Below are 13,200 nucleotides of genomic sequence, written 5' to 3'. Positions count from 1 at the left end.
CAAAGATGCAAAGTGTCCTAGTGGAGTTCATGTTTCCTACAGTCCTTTGTGGGCTCAGCACGTCTCCAGTGTAAATACACATGTAACTGTGGCCTATGCACTCATTCACACTTGCGGGAAGCCTGTGGTTTCCTTTCCTCCCTCCATTTTAGCAGTGGGCTGCCTGCAACCTTTTGATCAAGCTGACTTTGTGCGTTATACGACTGAACTCCGCTGTGCCAAACATCCTTGAGGAAGTTGACATTTGTGTACTTTGAAAGAAAAAAAGAGAAAAGTGAATCCCAACTGCTTCCTCCTGCCCTTTTGATTAAGAGAATGGTAAGTCAGCAGGAGAGGTGCTGCTTTTAACAAGCAGGGGTGTGCGGGAACTGATTGGTATCTTTCTTTGAAAAAGTAGGAAAGATTGATGTTAAACAACACTAATCAGAGTTGATTACAGGGACTGAATGAATTCATTGATGGGAAGGAGCCATGGGTCCAGAGACAACAAAGGAGATTAGATAATAGTCAGGGGGATCGCACTGGGAATAGTCTGCTCATCGCTGGCCGCCGGGCGTCCGCGCCCCGTTCCTTAGCGGGTTCTTGAAACACTCATAACCGCAGCTCTCTGTCTAGGACATCCCTGCCTGGATGCGCTTACTCGTCCTTCCGGCCTTAGCCCCCTTGAACACCGAGGCTAAAGTTGCTCTTCATCCCCATCTCAGTGGGTCTTAAGCCTTAGCTCTAGTCCTTCAAGACATTACATTGTGCTATCTGAAAGCCCAGAGGTTTCCTTGGTGGGCCACATTCTGCCTTGTTCTGCCCCTTTTTAATATTTCCAGTTACATTTACCTGATGTCACTCTCCAGCCACTGTGGTTTATACAGTTCCTTCTGTCCTTCAAGTTCACTTTAAGGCACCATCTTCTCAAAGCTTTTTATTGAGCTTCTTCATTAAAAGGCACAGTCCCACACCTCTGCTCTCCCCTGGAGATTGATGCTCAACTTAATTACAAGTGCTTATCACTCTGTGTTCTAATTAGTTGGATATTTATTTTTCCTTTTCCTCACAACACAGAAATATTTTAAAATAGAAACTGTGCCTTTCATCTTGTTATTACAACTGATAGCAAAATACATAGGACATATTGGGTGTTTTGGTTAGTATGAATGAATTAATTAATTAATTAATGAAAGAACTGATGTTTCCTTCATCCCTACGTACTCATTTTAAAATCATCTCCTAAGGTAGAAACAGAACTCAGAGGATGGAATTCTTTGATGACATGGCTAACTGACTGGTTTTCTTTTTACTAAAATAGTAAAGGAACAAAGAAAATGGGAAAACAAACACAGGAGCTTTTATTCTTGCTTTTTTCATGATGCCTACATTGTTCAAAACTAAAACATGAAGAAATCTCTGGGAAACTGATTAAAGGAGGGATGCTATTATTTCTAGCCAGTGAGTAAGCACGTGGCTTATTACAAAACTTGGGCTGCTAGTATATGACTTTTAATTACAACCTGCTAGATAAGGCAACTTCTCTTATAGGATCCCCTTAAGTACTGGATACACATCATCAGCTGAATGTTACAACCTGCCCACATTAATAACCTTTCTCACATACTGAAACCTTCACATGAGTGCCTTAGTAGCCTGATAAATATTGCCTAATTAGTAAAGAAATACTAACTTTTAATAATCTTACACATTTAAACTCCTCAAAAAAAGTGCCTTCCTCTTATATAGCAACAAGTGGGTATCCCTTGTTTTCCTCTCAACACACAGAGAACAAAACATGGGAAATCAGCCTAGGCTGCTCAGGAAGACCCATCCCAGTTCACAGGAAGAACCTTTTAATGTTATTTTAACATCCGACTGGCAACTTCTTAAGACATAGGATGGGTCTGACCAGCTATTTCACAGCATCCTTAGAATTCTGCAAAGCTAGAAATGGAAGAGTAAAAGCATTTTGTAGTCCAAGAAGGCCAAATAGCTTTACCACACTCACTGAGCACTGGTGATACCAGTGGCTAAAACTGACGGCACCCTCTGGAGCTGAGGCACCATGTCACATTGTTGTGCCATTTTCATTTCACTTTTATATGACAATGTTCTTAAATTTGTTTTTAAATATCTATTTAGTTTAGTAGGCAATATGTTCCAAATTTAAAACATTAATACTAGGGTTAGTTCAGTAAAGTGCTTGCCAAGCAAACCTGAGTCACTGAGTTGAGATCCACAGAAAGCACACAAAGAGCTGGGCACAGTGCAAGCAGCTACACTCTCAGCACTGTAGAGGCGGAGATGTGAGGGCCCTTGCAGATGGCTGCCAGGCCCCTAATCATTGGTGAGCTCTAGGTTTAGCGAGAGACTCTATCTCTAAGGTGATTGAGGAAAATTACTTCATATGCGTGCATGCACGCGCGCACACACACACACACACACACACACACACACACACACACACGGGATAGAGAGAGACTGAGAAACAGAGAGACATGAAAAGCCTCGTCTCTTTCTCCCCAGCTACCTGTTTGCCCCTTAGCAGCTACCCTCTGTACCCACTTCATGAACTAATGCTGATGTGACCTTCCAGTGGTCTCTTCTATCATGTATATGTCTTCACTTTCCCTCTCACAAAAGCAGTTTATTCACTGTTTTCAGTCTTGCATCCCTCAGTTGGAGTCATCTCTAAATCCTGCACTCTCTGTTGTGTTTGGAGGCCATTCTGTACCAGTGCATTAATTATTTTGGTTACACAGTATTCTGTTAAGTAAATATGTTGCTGTTCATTCTATCAATCTTCAGCGATAAATAATTCTTACCATATCCAGCAGTACTATGCTGAACAAGCTTATATAAAATAATTTCATAGGTATGCAGGTTTATCTCTGAGACAAATTTTCCAAGGTATAATTAATGATTATAAGGATATATCATTCTTAAATTTTGAGAATGTGACCCAACCAGGATTAGATCTTTTTGGACCCCATAGAAGTATTCTAAAGTACCATTTTACCCCAACTTACGCCAAATTGTATTTTCACTAAATTCCATGATTTGTACCAATTGTATTGACAGCAAATGGTATCTCTGTGCAGTGTTAATTTTCTTTTTATGTGGTGTTATGCGATCATAAGCATCTTTTGATATATTCCTCTATAAGGTAATTCATCCTTTTTTTCTATTGAGTTACAAATCTTTTATCTTACTGGCTTTCTATTTATATAATACAGTTAATAATAACTATGTAAGCTACAAGTTTTCCCATCTTCTCTATTTTTTTAATATTTTTAAATTTTTATATATACATTTATATTATTACACATATATAAAATAAACTACCTACAGCAAAAAGAACCACAAAACAATCAGGAATTATATAAATGTTTCATTCATAGTGTTTTGGCTATTTGTATTTAGCAACCTTGAAGAAAACATCTTTCCTATCTCGGCGCGTCTAAAATTCTGAGTATAGATCAATGTCTATCATATCTCATCTCTATCAACTTAAAACATCTATCTAGACCTAAAGACATCTTAACCCCCAAACAACTAAGCTTAATTGTAAAACTGAACTATCTGGTCTTCAACTCCATCAGAGACTTGAGAATGAATAAAATTAATTACCTGAGTAAATAGGAAATGCAGGTTGGTAGCTTCCGAAGTGAAAAAAAAAAAAATGACAGTTTGCTGCCTGAACAGTCACCTAAAAACTCTATAACATTGGAACATCATCTTCAGCTTTCTGGCCCAGTATAATCTGACAGACATATTTGTGAGGCAGAAACAATTGCTTACTGTCTTGGCAGAGTTTGGCCATCAACTCTGACTGCATCCAGGCTTGCCCATTTTTAGGCAAAATTCTGTCAGTGGCTGAAATGAGGACATTTTGCCCAGTGGCTCGTTTGACACATTTGAAGCCATCTCCTTTGATGCTCATGATCTTTGAGGTAAGCTGGCTGTTGCCAGGAGTTAACCTATCTTATTGTCAATGAATCTTTAAAATACTAAAAACATCTTTAAATATCGTATTCTGTAAGTCTCTGAGGTTGTTGAAGACCTTCTCTGATGATTCTGGCTTATCTATACAATCATATCTATCTGCTAAACCTAGGATGTATATTCTTATAATATAAATAGACAAGTAATTGACATGACTATGATTGATCAACTAACAATTAACTTGTATAACTTACTTATCCTAAACAGCCTGCAATAGCATTTTCAAAGCATTAGAGGTAAACTGTGTATTCTACTTGAATTGTATGGGTACAATATCTCATATTACAGTAGAAATACATGCACACACACATGCATATATACATACATATATATATATATATATAATTGTATGTGAAGAATAATCTTAATCTATACCAAATATCAAAATTAAACTTACTTTCTTCAGTATACTAATTCTATACCAATGAATTAAAAATAACCTTGTGAGTAACAATTAAGGCTTTAAGTTGGGAGTACATTCAATAATCTACGTTTTATGCTATCATCCCTATATATTTCTATATTCCCTCTTCTTTCTTTTCAACCCCTAGCTCCAAACATAAGAAAGAAAGATAAAGGAAAAGAGAGACATCCCTGAGTCCATGCTTGTTTTCTGTCTGAATAAGACCAACAGTAACTTAAAACCAACTCCCAATGAAAATAAACATCTATAGCCCAAGAAACAACCCATAACCTACCCAAACCCCCTTTAAGGGAAATAGGGCGTCATTCTCTTAAGATTTCTTCTGCCTGATTTGGGGCAAATAATACCTTTGTAGGGGCCCAGATAAAATTGGGGGAAATGATTAAACAAGCTAGGAAAAGCATTTGTGGTCCAGTTTCTAAATGTTGAGAAATTCCAAGCTTAATAGGAGTTCTGGGTAAGACAGTCTGAAATGGTGGACAAATTAGGATCGGAAGCTTGTCTGTTTTTGAAAACTATGCTTTTGGACTTTATATATATATATAAAGTTTGTTTTACTTATCTCTCTCTGTTTCTCCCTCCCTCCCTCCCTCTCTCTCTCTCTCTCTCTCTCTCTCTCTCTCTCTCTCTCTCTCTCTGTGTGTGTGTGTGTGTGTATGTGTGTGTGTGTGTGTGTCTGTGTGTGTGTGTGTGTGTGTCTGTCTGTCTGTCTGTCTGTCTGTCTGTGTCTGTGTGTGTAAAATTCCATGGAACATGGTAGTGCATGCCTGTATGTGGGAGGCAGAGGATGATCATGAATCCAAGACTAGTGTATCATTTGTCGTCATTCTTAGCACTATAAAGTGCAGAATATATGATTTTTGTTCTAGTAATAGTAAGAAAAGTTATATATTTAAAATATTTGAGTTTTATAAAAATTAGTGTATGAGTTCATTTGTTGATGATATTTTCAAAGTAAATAGTAATGTGTTTAGGGAGAGGTTTATGCAAAAAAAAATTTTCCATACAGAGCTACTATTTTTTAACCCTTCTCTACCTTTGCCTTCATTTTAAGAAACAATTCTCTTTCGCAATTAGTGTAGATACTGCAGATGCTGACACAATGCCTACTAAAAAAGTAACATTTGGATTGAAGAGGCAGAAAAAGGAGTAAATGTTCACAGAAATTATCAGAAAGAAGAAGTACAATAGAGAGTAGTAAAGAGGAGAGAGAGGAACTCATTCAAGAGTGTTCTGAGTTTGAGACCAGCCTGAGTTACGTAATGAGTCTTAGGCCAGCCTGGTCTACAGAATGAGACTCTTCTTTTTTTTAAAAAAAAGGTCAAAAAAGAAAGAAAGAAAGAAAGAAAAGAAAAGAAAAGACTAGAGTATAGGAAACAAACAAGGAAGCACTGGAAAAGAGGAATTTTTGATATGACAGAAACTTCTGCAGGTTAAGCAGTGACCTTCGAGAGATGTGTTAGAGGATCTCAGAGTGACCCCTGCAGTGGAGTGACTTTCTGTATCACAGCGGGTATGGACCTAGAGATGTGACTAATCAGTCATGACAGCCTCTGTCAGATTTGTCTGTGGCTATCTCACTGGTGCTTGGGAGTCCTCGTCAGGCATGCTCACCATCCACCTTTAAGCAATGCTGAAGATTTTCTTGTTGATAATGAAGGACCAGTGCTGATGTGATTAGGAACTGGGAGCTTCTTGTCCAAATCCTGTGATATGATTAACCTCAAAAGATGAAGCATGGTAATCAGCTGAGGAGGGCTCGTTACAGAGGACTTTTTCTCCACCACTGATGTAGCATCTCCCCTGTGGAGCCTGAAGAATCAGAGGTCTCAGAGATGCAGTGTACTGCTGTCTCCTAAAAGGGGGAGCAGCATGGTTGCTGACTGCACTTTCTTCAGACTATGATTACTGATAGCAATATTCTTTGATTGACACATTCCTCTATGGCCTAGACCTGCTCACATCCTCAAGTGTTGTCCCACTAGTCCCTTTCACAGACCAGATTATTGACTTCCCAGTACATGATAACCTTTTTGGTGATGTTTTTTACTCTGCTTAAAATGACTTTTTTAATCTAATGTTTTGAAATACTAAGAACCTTTCCATATTAGCCTAAAGCATCCCCCATCTGGAATCGCCAGTCACTAGCCATTTTGTGAACATGTGAACCACATGTGTTTTATCTAGATGTTTATTTAAAGTATCTAGCTATCTTGTTATCAGTTGTCACTCATCTTTATCTTTATAAATAACATGGAGAGAAGATAAAAAATAGGAATATAGGCAAGAGTAAAACAAAAGTAGTTTACAGTATATTCTGTTGACTTCTTATGACAAAATATTAAATGCATTACAAGTGTACCTTGTTTGAATGTTTTTTAGACCCAGGGGCTGTGTGATGTCTTCCCAAACTCAATAGTGTGTGCAGTAAACAGTGTGTGCAAGGAACACTGTATGCAGGGAATAGTGTGTGCAGGGAACAGTGTGTGCAGGGAACACTGTATGCAGGGAACACTGTATGCAGGGAATACTGTATGCAGGGAACAGTGTATGCAGGTAACAGTGTGTGCAGGGAACAGTGTGTGCAGGGAACACTGTATGCAGGGAACAGTGTGTGCAGGGAACAGTTGTGCAGGGAACAGTGTGTGCAGGGAACACTGTATGCAGGGAACAGTGTGTGCAGGGAACAGTGTGTGCAGGGAACACTGTATGCAGGGAACACTGTATGCAGGGAATACTGTATGCAGGGAACAGTGTATGCAGGGAACAGTGTGTGCAGGGAACAGTGTGTGCAGTGAACACTGTATGCAGGGGACAGTGTGTGCAGGGAACACTGTATGCAGGGAACAGTGTGTGCAGGGAACACTGTATGCAGGGAACAGTGTGTGCAGGGAACACTGTATGCAGGGAACACTGTATGCAGTGAACACTGTATGCAGGGAATACTGTATGCAGGGAACAGTGTATGCAGGGAACAGTGTGTGCAGGGAACAGTGTGTGCAGTGAACACTGTATGCAGGGGACAGTGTGTGCAGGGAACACTGTATGCAGGGAACAGTGTGTGCAGGGAACACTGTATGCAGGGAACAGTGTGTGCAGGGAACACTGTATGCAGGGAACACTGTATGCAGTGAACACTGTATGCAGGGAATACTGTATGCAGGGAACAGTGTATGCAGGGAACAGTGTGTGCAGGGAACAGTGTGTGCAGTGAACACTGTATGCAGGGGACAGTGTGTGCAGGGAACACTGTATGCAGGGAACAGTGTGTGCAGGGAACACTGTATGCAGGGAACAGTGTGTGCAGGGAACACTGTATGCAGGGAACACTGTATGCAGTGAACACTGTATGCAGGGAATACTGTATGCAGGGAACAGTGTGTGCAGGGAACACTGTATGCAGGGAACACTGTATGCAGGGAATACTGTATGCAGGGAACAGTGTGTGCAGGGAACAGTGTGGGCAGGGAACACTGTATGCAGGGAACACTGTATGCAGGGAACAGTGTGTGCAGGGAACACTGTATGCAGGGAACAGTGTGTGCAGGGAACACTGTATGCAGGGAACACTGTATGCAGGGAACAGTGTGTGCAGGGAACAGTTGTGCAGGGAACACTGTATGCAGGGAACACTGTATGCAGGGAATACTGTGTGCAGGGAACAGTGTGTGCAGGGAACAGTGTGGGCAGGGAACACTGTATGCAGGGAACACTGTGTGCAGGGAACAGTGTGTGCAGGGAACAGTGTGTGCAGGGAACACTGTATGCAGGGAACAGTGTGTGCAGGGAACACTGTATGCAGGGAACACTGTATGCAGGGGACAGTGTGTGCAGGGAACACTGTATGCAGGGAACACTGTATGCAGGGAACACTGTATGCAGGGAACACTGTATGCAGGGAACACTGTATGCAGGGAACACTGTATGCAGGGAACAATGTGTGCAGGGAACACTGTATGCAGGGAACAGTGTATGCAGGGAACAGTGTGTGCAGGGAACACTGTATGCAGGGAACAGTGTATGCAGGGAACACTGTATGCAGGGAACACTGTATGCAGGGAACACTGTATGCAGGGAACACTGTATGCAGGGAACAGTGTGTGCAGGGAACACTGTGTGCAGGGAACACTGTATGCAGGGAACACTGTATGCAGGGAACAGTGTGTGCAGGGAACAGTGTGTGCAGGGAACACTGTATGCAGGGAACAGTGTGTGCAGGGAACACTGTATGCAGGGAACACTGTATGCAGGGGACAGTGTGTGCAGGGAACACTGTATGCAGGGAACAGTGTATGCAGGGAACAGTGTGTGCAGGGAACACTGTATGCCGGGAACACTGTATGCAGGGGACAGTGTGTGCAGGGAACACTGTATGCAGGGAACAGTGTGTGCAGGGAACAGTGTATGCAGGGAACACTGTATGCAGGGAACAGTGTATGCAGGGAACAGTGTGTGCAGGGAACACTGTATGCAGGGAACACTGTATGCAGGGAACAGTGTATGCAGGGAACACTGTATGCAGGGAACAGTGTATGCAGGGAACACTGTATGCAGGGAACAGTGTATGCAGGGAACACTGTATGCAGGGAACACTGTATGCAGGGAACAGTGTATGCAGGGAACACTGTATGCAGGGAACAGTGTGTGCAGGGAACAGTGTGTGCAGGGAACAGTATATGCAGGGAACACTGTTTGCAGGGAACAGTGTATGCAGGGAACACTGTATGCAGGGAACACTGTATGCAGGGAACACTGTATGCAGGGAACAGTGTGTGCAGGGAAATTGATCAAACACTTCTTTTAGAATGTATGAGAGCATTTTTGAGCTAATGATCCCAAGCTATCTCATAAAAGTGTACATTACAGTAATATCTCCCTCCCTCCCTCCCTCTCTCTCTCTCTCTCTTTCCCTCCCTCCCTCCCTCCCTCCCTCCCTCCCTCCCTCTCTCTCTCTCTCTCTCTCTCTCTCTCTCTCTCTCTCTCTCTCTCTCTCTCTCTCTCTCTCTCCTCCCTCCCTCTCCCTCTCTCTCTCTCCCCCTCTCCCTCTCCCTCTCCCTCTCCCTCCCTCCCTCCCTGCTTTAACATATTGAAGTTGGATCTTATTTCCTACAGTAACTAAAGATGATAAAATGAAGCTAAGGCTAAGGGTCTAAGGCTAAGCTAGGGTCTGTTGATAGAGTGCTTGCCTAGCTTGCACAAAGCCCTGGATTAGATCCCCAGAACCACCTATAAAATCAGACCTAGGTATAAAAACACGAAGATTAAGGTCATCCTTGGCTACAAAGCAAGTTGGAGGCCAGCGTGGGCTATCTGAGACCCTGTCTAATATCAACCTACCCCCAAGCAAAAGGATAAGAAAAACTAATACATTTAATTTAGCTTTTATACCCCAATAAGTTTTATTTGGTATTTTCAAAATTATTTTTTCCCAAGGTCTGGGCAGCAGATGGTTTATTTTACAAATTCCATTCTTTCTGGATATGTTCCATAAGTAAAAAGATGTCCTGAGAGAAAGAAAAGTTAAAGAATTAAGGTACATAGTCTAGATACCTCAAAAAAAGAAAAAAAAAGCCCTCGTTTATTAGCAGGTTATTGGCATCTGGTGCATTATGGGAATACAAGCTTCATCCCAGTCAGGAACCAGACACACTCATATCTGATGAGACCAAAGAGAGAAAATAGCTCTCCAGTCACAGTCGGGTTCAGTTATGAGTTGAAGGTGAAGTCAGAGCTATTTCAGGTTTTGTTTTATTTATAGGCCTCACTATTAGTGTAGGGTTTCTAAGAAAGTAGAAGACAGTGTTCCCAACCCCGAAGCCTTCTCACGGAATGAGTGTAATGGAGCTAATGTGAAGATCATTAGCACACATGACGGAAAGTCGTAACAAACATGCAAAGTAGAGCACTTGGGACTTTACCTAATTGTGAACCTCGAGTGGAAGGAGTGCTCTGTGGGCTAGGGCCTCGGTGAAGCCCTAATGATGAATAAATGTCCCACCAGGCCTTGTAACTGGACAAGAGCAAAGGAAATTGTCTCAGAAACTGCTAGAATGCATCAGGAGTTGCCATACTAGACATCTGAGGAAAGGGAGCAAAGGGGACCTAAAAGTACTGCCAGCCCACAGACTGCTCCCAGCAGTCCCCCAAGACCCAGCCTCTGCTTGAACCCTGCCTGTCACCAAGAGTCATCAGAGTCCCCATTGTTTTACTACGTAATTGCCCTGTGACTTGGTAATAGAAGTTCGGCCTATGCATTTCCATAACCACCTCCAGAACATATCCATTATGCAATAGAGAGAGGCTTGCATGAGAATGATAACACCTTCTGTGAGGTGCACTGAGTGCTGTCATCACATTAGCTCTTTGGGTTCCCACAATAAACTGCTTTAATAAACGCTAAAATGGAGTACGAAAGAAAATGTACGTTTTATTTGGAATCCTGTATGCTGTGCTGGCTCTCTTTGTATCTCTATTTATCTCTCTTACATATGAGAGAGAGAGAGAGAGAGAGAGAGAGAGAGAGAGAATATGTGCCATTAACATGGTTTAGACCCCCGCAGTACTGTGGTGATGAATGGTGTCTGTAAGTGTCTGTGGAAGCAGCATGCCGTACCACATATGGGATATAGAGGATTTTTGTTTTTTACATATAACTGAGAGGGAGAAGACATTTTGCAAACTAGCAACTCCCTACCACAAATTCAGGGTAAGAAATTACAAGGTCTTTTTTTTTTTTTTTTTTTTGACTTTATGCTTATTCCACTTTCTTATAATTAACTATTGCATTTAGATAGCTTAGTTTGGAGATTTTCAAAAAGTATTGCATATTGACTTTTCTAACAAAGAGAAAATAATGAAAGAAATACATATCTCATGGCCTTGCCAGCCTGGTAAATCTGTTGTTTACCTTTCAAATAAATGATTGAAAAACAACAGCAGAAAAATACATAAGTAGTGTAAGTAAAAATATATATATAATGTATATACATATATAAGTATACTTACATATTTATTGCATATAATATATAAATATTTAAGTGTGTGTGTGTGTGTCTGTGTGTGTGTGTGTGTGTGTGTGTGTGTGTGTGTGTGTGTGGGAGAGAGAGAGAGAGAGAGAGAGAGAGAGAGAGAGAGAGAGAGAGAGAAACTCTCCTTTTAGCCCTCTAATATATTTTATAATACCAGTGTCTTCTGTATCACCTCAGAAAAAAAATTTATATATTTGCCAGTGTATAAATGTTTCCTAGTTTTATTTAAACAAAAGCAATTATGCCATTGATAATGTCTTAGAATTTTTTATGTAATGTATTTTTTTTGTCCACCTCAAATTACATAATGAGAAAATTGACAACCTTTTTAGAGCAATTGCTAGATTCTAGTCTAAACTAGCCCCAACAGCCTCTCTGTTTACGATATGGTCACAGAAGAAAATACTGTCCATGAAGGTAAGTGTGAGTATGTATGACATATCACAGAAGATTACCATGAGCCTTAATGCTTCAGGGTAAAGATTTTACAATATAAAATGTCAGGGTGGCCACAGGCGAAGTAGATAATGTGTCTGTGATCCTGGATGGATTATGGACTCACATGGAAGTTGGCAGACTTCTGGAGAGTTGTAATGCCGTCGCTGATTACAGTGTCTGAGATTTTACTGCAATTTCCATTTGAGTTAAAACTGATTTTGTCTTCAAAATAAAAGCCTTTTTAAGGGGGGGATAATTATTTTTCTCATGTCAGAAAATCTGAACCTTTCCATTTTATCTCCTAGCGTAAGAAAGAAAGGCACTAAGAAACCACTGAAAAGTTGAAGCAAAAAACAAACCCTTTGTTGAGTGTTTCAGCTACAGACATTTGTTCTTAGACTGTCTGATGATGTCCTAAATACTCATGGCTGAGAGAGATCCAGATGCAGAAAAATATTTATACCAAGTTTTACTGTACTCCTAGTAAAAAGGCAGTTGGGGCTTTGTGAAGCCATTTTGCTGCAGATTTTTTTTTAAAAAATCTTCCCATAGACTTTTACATAAAGAAAAATTGTGTTTGTGGGCATTGGTGTGGTTGATGTAAATAAATGTAGACGTTGTATGTATCTGATACAGAAAAGTAAATGAACAAGCAAGCCACATTCTAACCTTGAAAGTGTGACTGCGTTTAATGGCACACTGTATCAAGGTCAAGAGAAGGTGCCCTTGGCAGATGGAAGACTTTGAGTGAAAATCCCTCATTTCCATTTCAAATGTATTGACTTGCACATGGTTTCTAAGGAATACTGAGTTGTTACAGTTAGAGCCTTGCCTCATTTCTGTTGTTGTCATGTGTCAAGTGGCAGTTTTACCTAATGCATTTCCCAAACAGATGTTTTCCATGGGAAGACAGGGGGAGACGTTGGAGAAACCCAGTAAGTGTCACAACTGTCTGTGGGGCTCTGGAAAAGTAGCTGTCCAAGGACACACCTGAAGCTTGGCTAGGAAGAGATTTCATACTACCTTGACTCTTAACTTTTAATATATATATTAACATCTGTTTAAGAGATGTTTCCTGTGATTGTTTGTGTCTGTGGTTACTTACTTTATTTAATTTTGAATTTGCTTTCTGGCTGAATTAACATTCTTTGTTTTTGAACCACACTTCATTGAAGAATAATTTTTCAGAGCTATTCTGTAACATGCATCTCACTTAACCTTTTAAATGTTCCCAGTGAAATGATTAAAAGTGTTGCATTCCTAGGTAGCACAGTGCATCTGGAAGGCTGACTCTTACATCCTTTGTAAAGATCTGATTGAGTT

At 40.8% G+C, this 13,200-nt stretch overlaps 1 protein-coding gene across 5 annotated transcripts in view; it reads left to right on the top strand.

Moving 5' to 3' along the window:
- LOC311609169 (uncharacterized protein) overlaps window positions 1-13,200 on the top strand; it is a 627,587-nt gene that overhangs the window by 427,046 nt on the left and 187,341 nt on the right. The window contains exon 9 of one of the 5 annotated variants that reach the window (XM_084802004.1): window positions 3,795-3,935. The exons of the other annotated variants lie outside the window; for them this stretch is intronic. Coding sequence (XP_084658130.1) covers window positions 3,795-3,935 — 141 coding nt within the window. The remainder of the gene's footprint in view (window positions 1-3,794; window positions 3,936-13,200) is intronic. 5 annotated transcript variants of the gene reach the window in all.

The sequence above is a fragment of the Acomys minous genome (assembly GCF_964271855.1).
Source record: "Acomys minous genome assembly, chromosome: 11".
In the NCBI taxonomy this organism is placed as follows: domain Eukaryota; kingdom Metazoa; phylum Chordata; class Mammalia; order Rodentia; family Muridae; genus Acomys; species Acomys minous.
The sequence above is the reverse complement of the archived record's forward strand: the minus strand, read 5'-3'. Positions and strand labels throughout refer to the sequence as shown.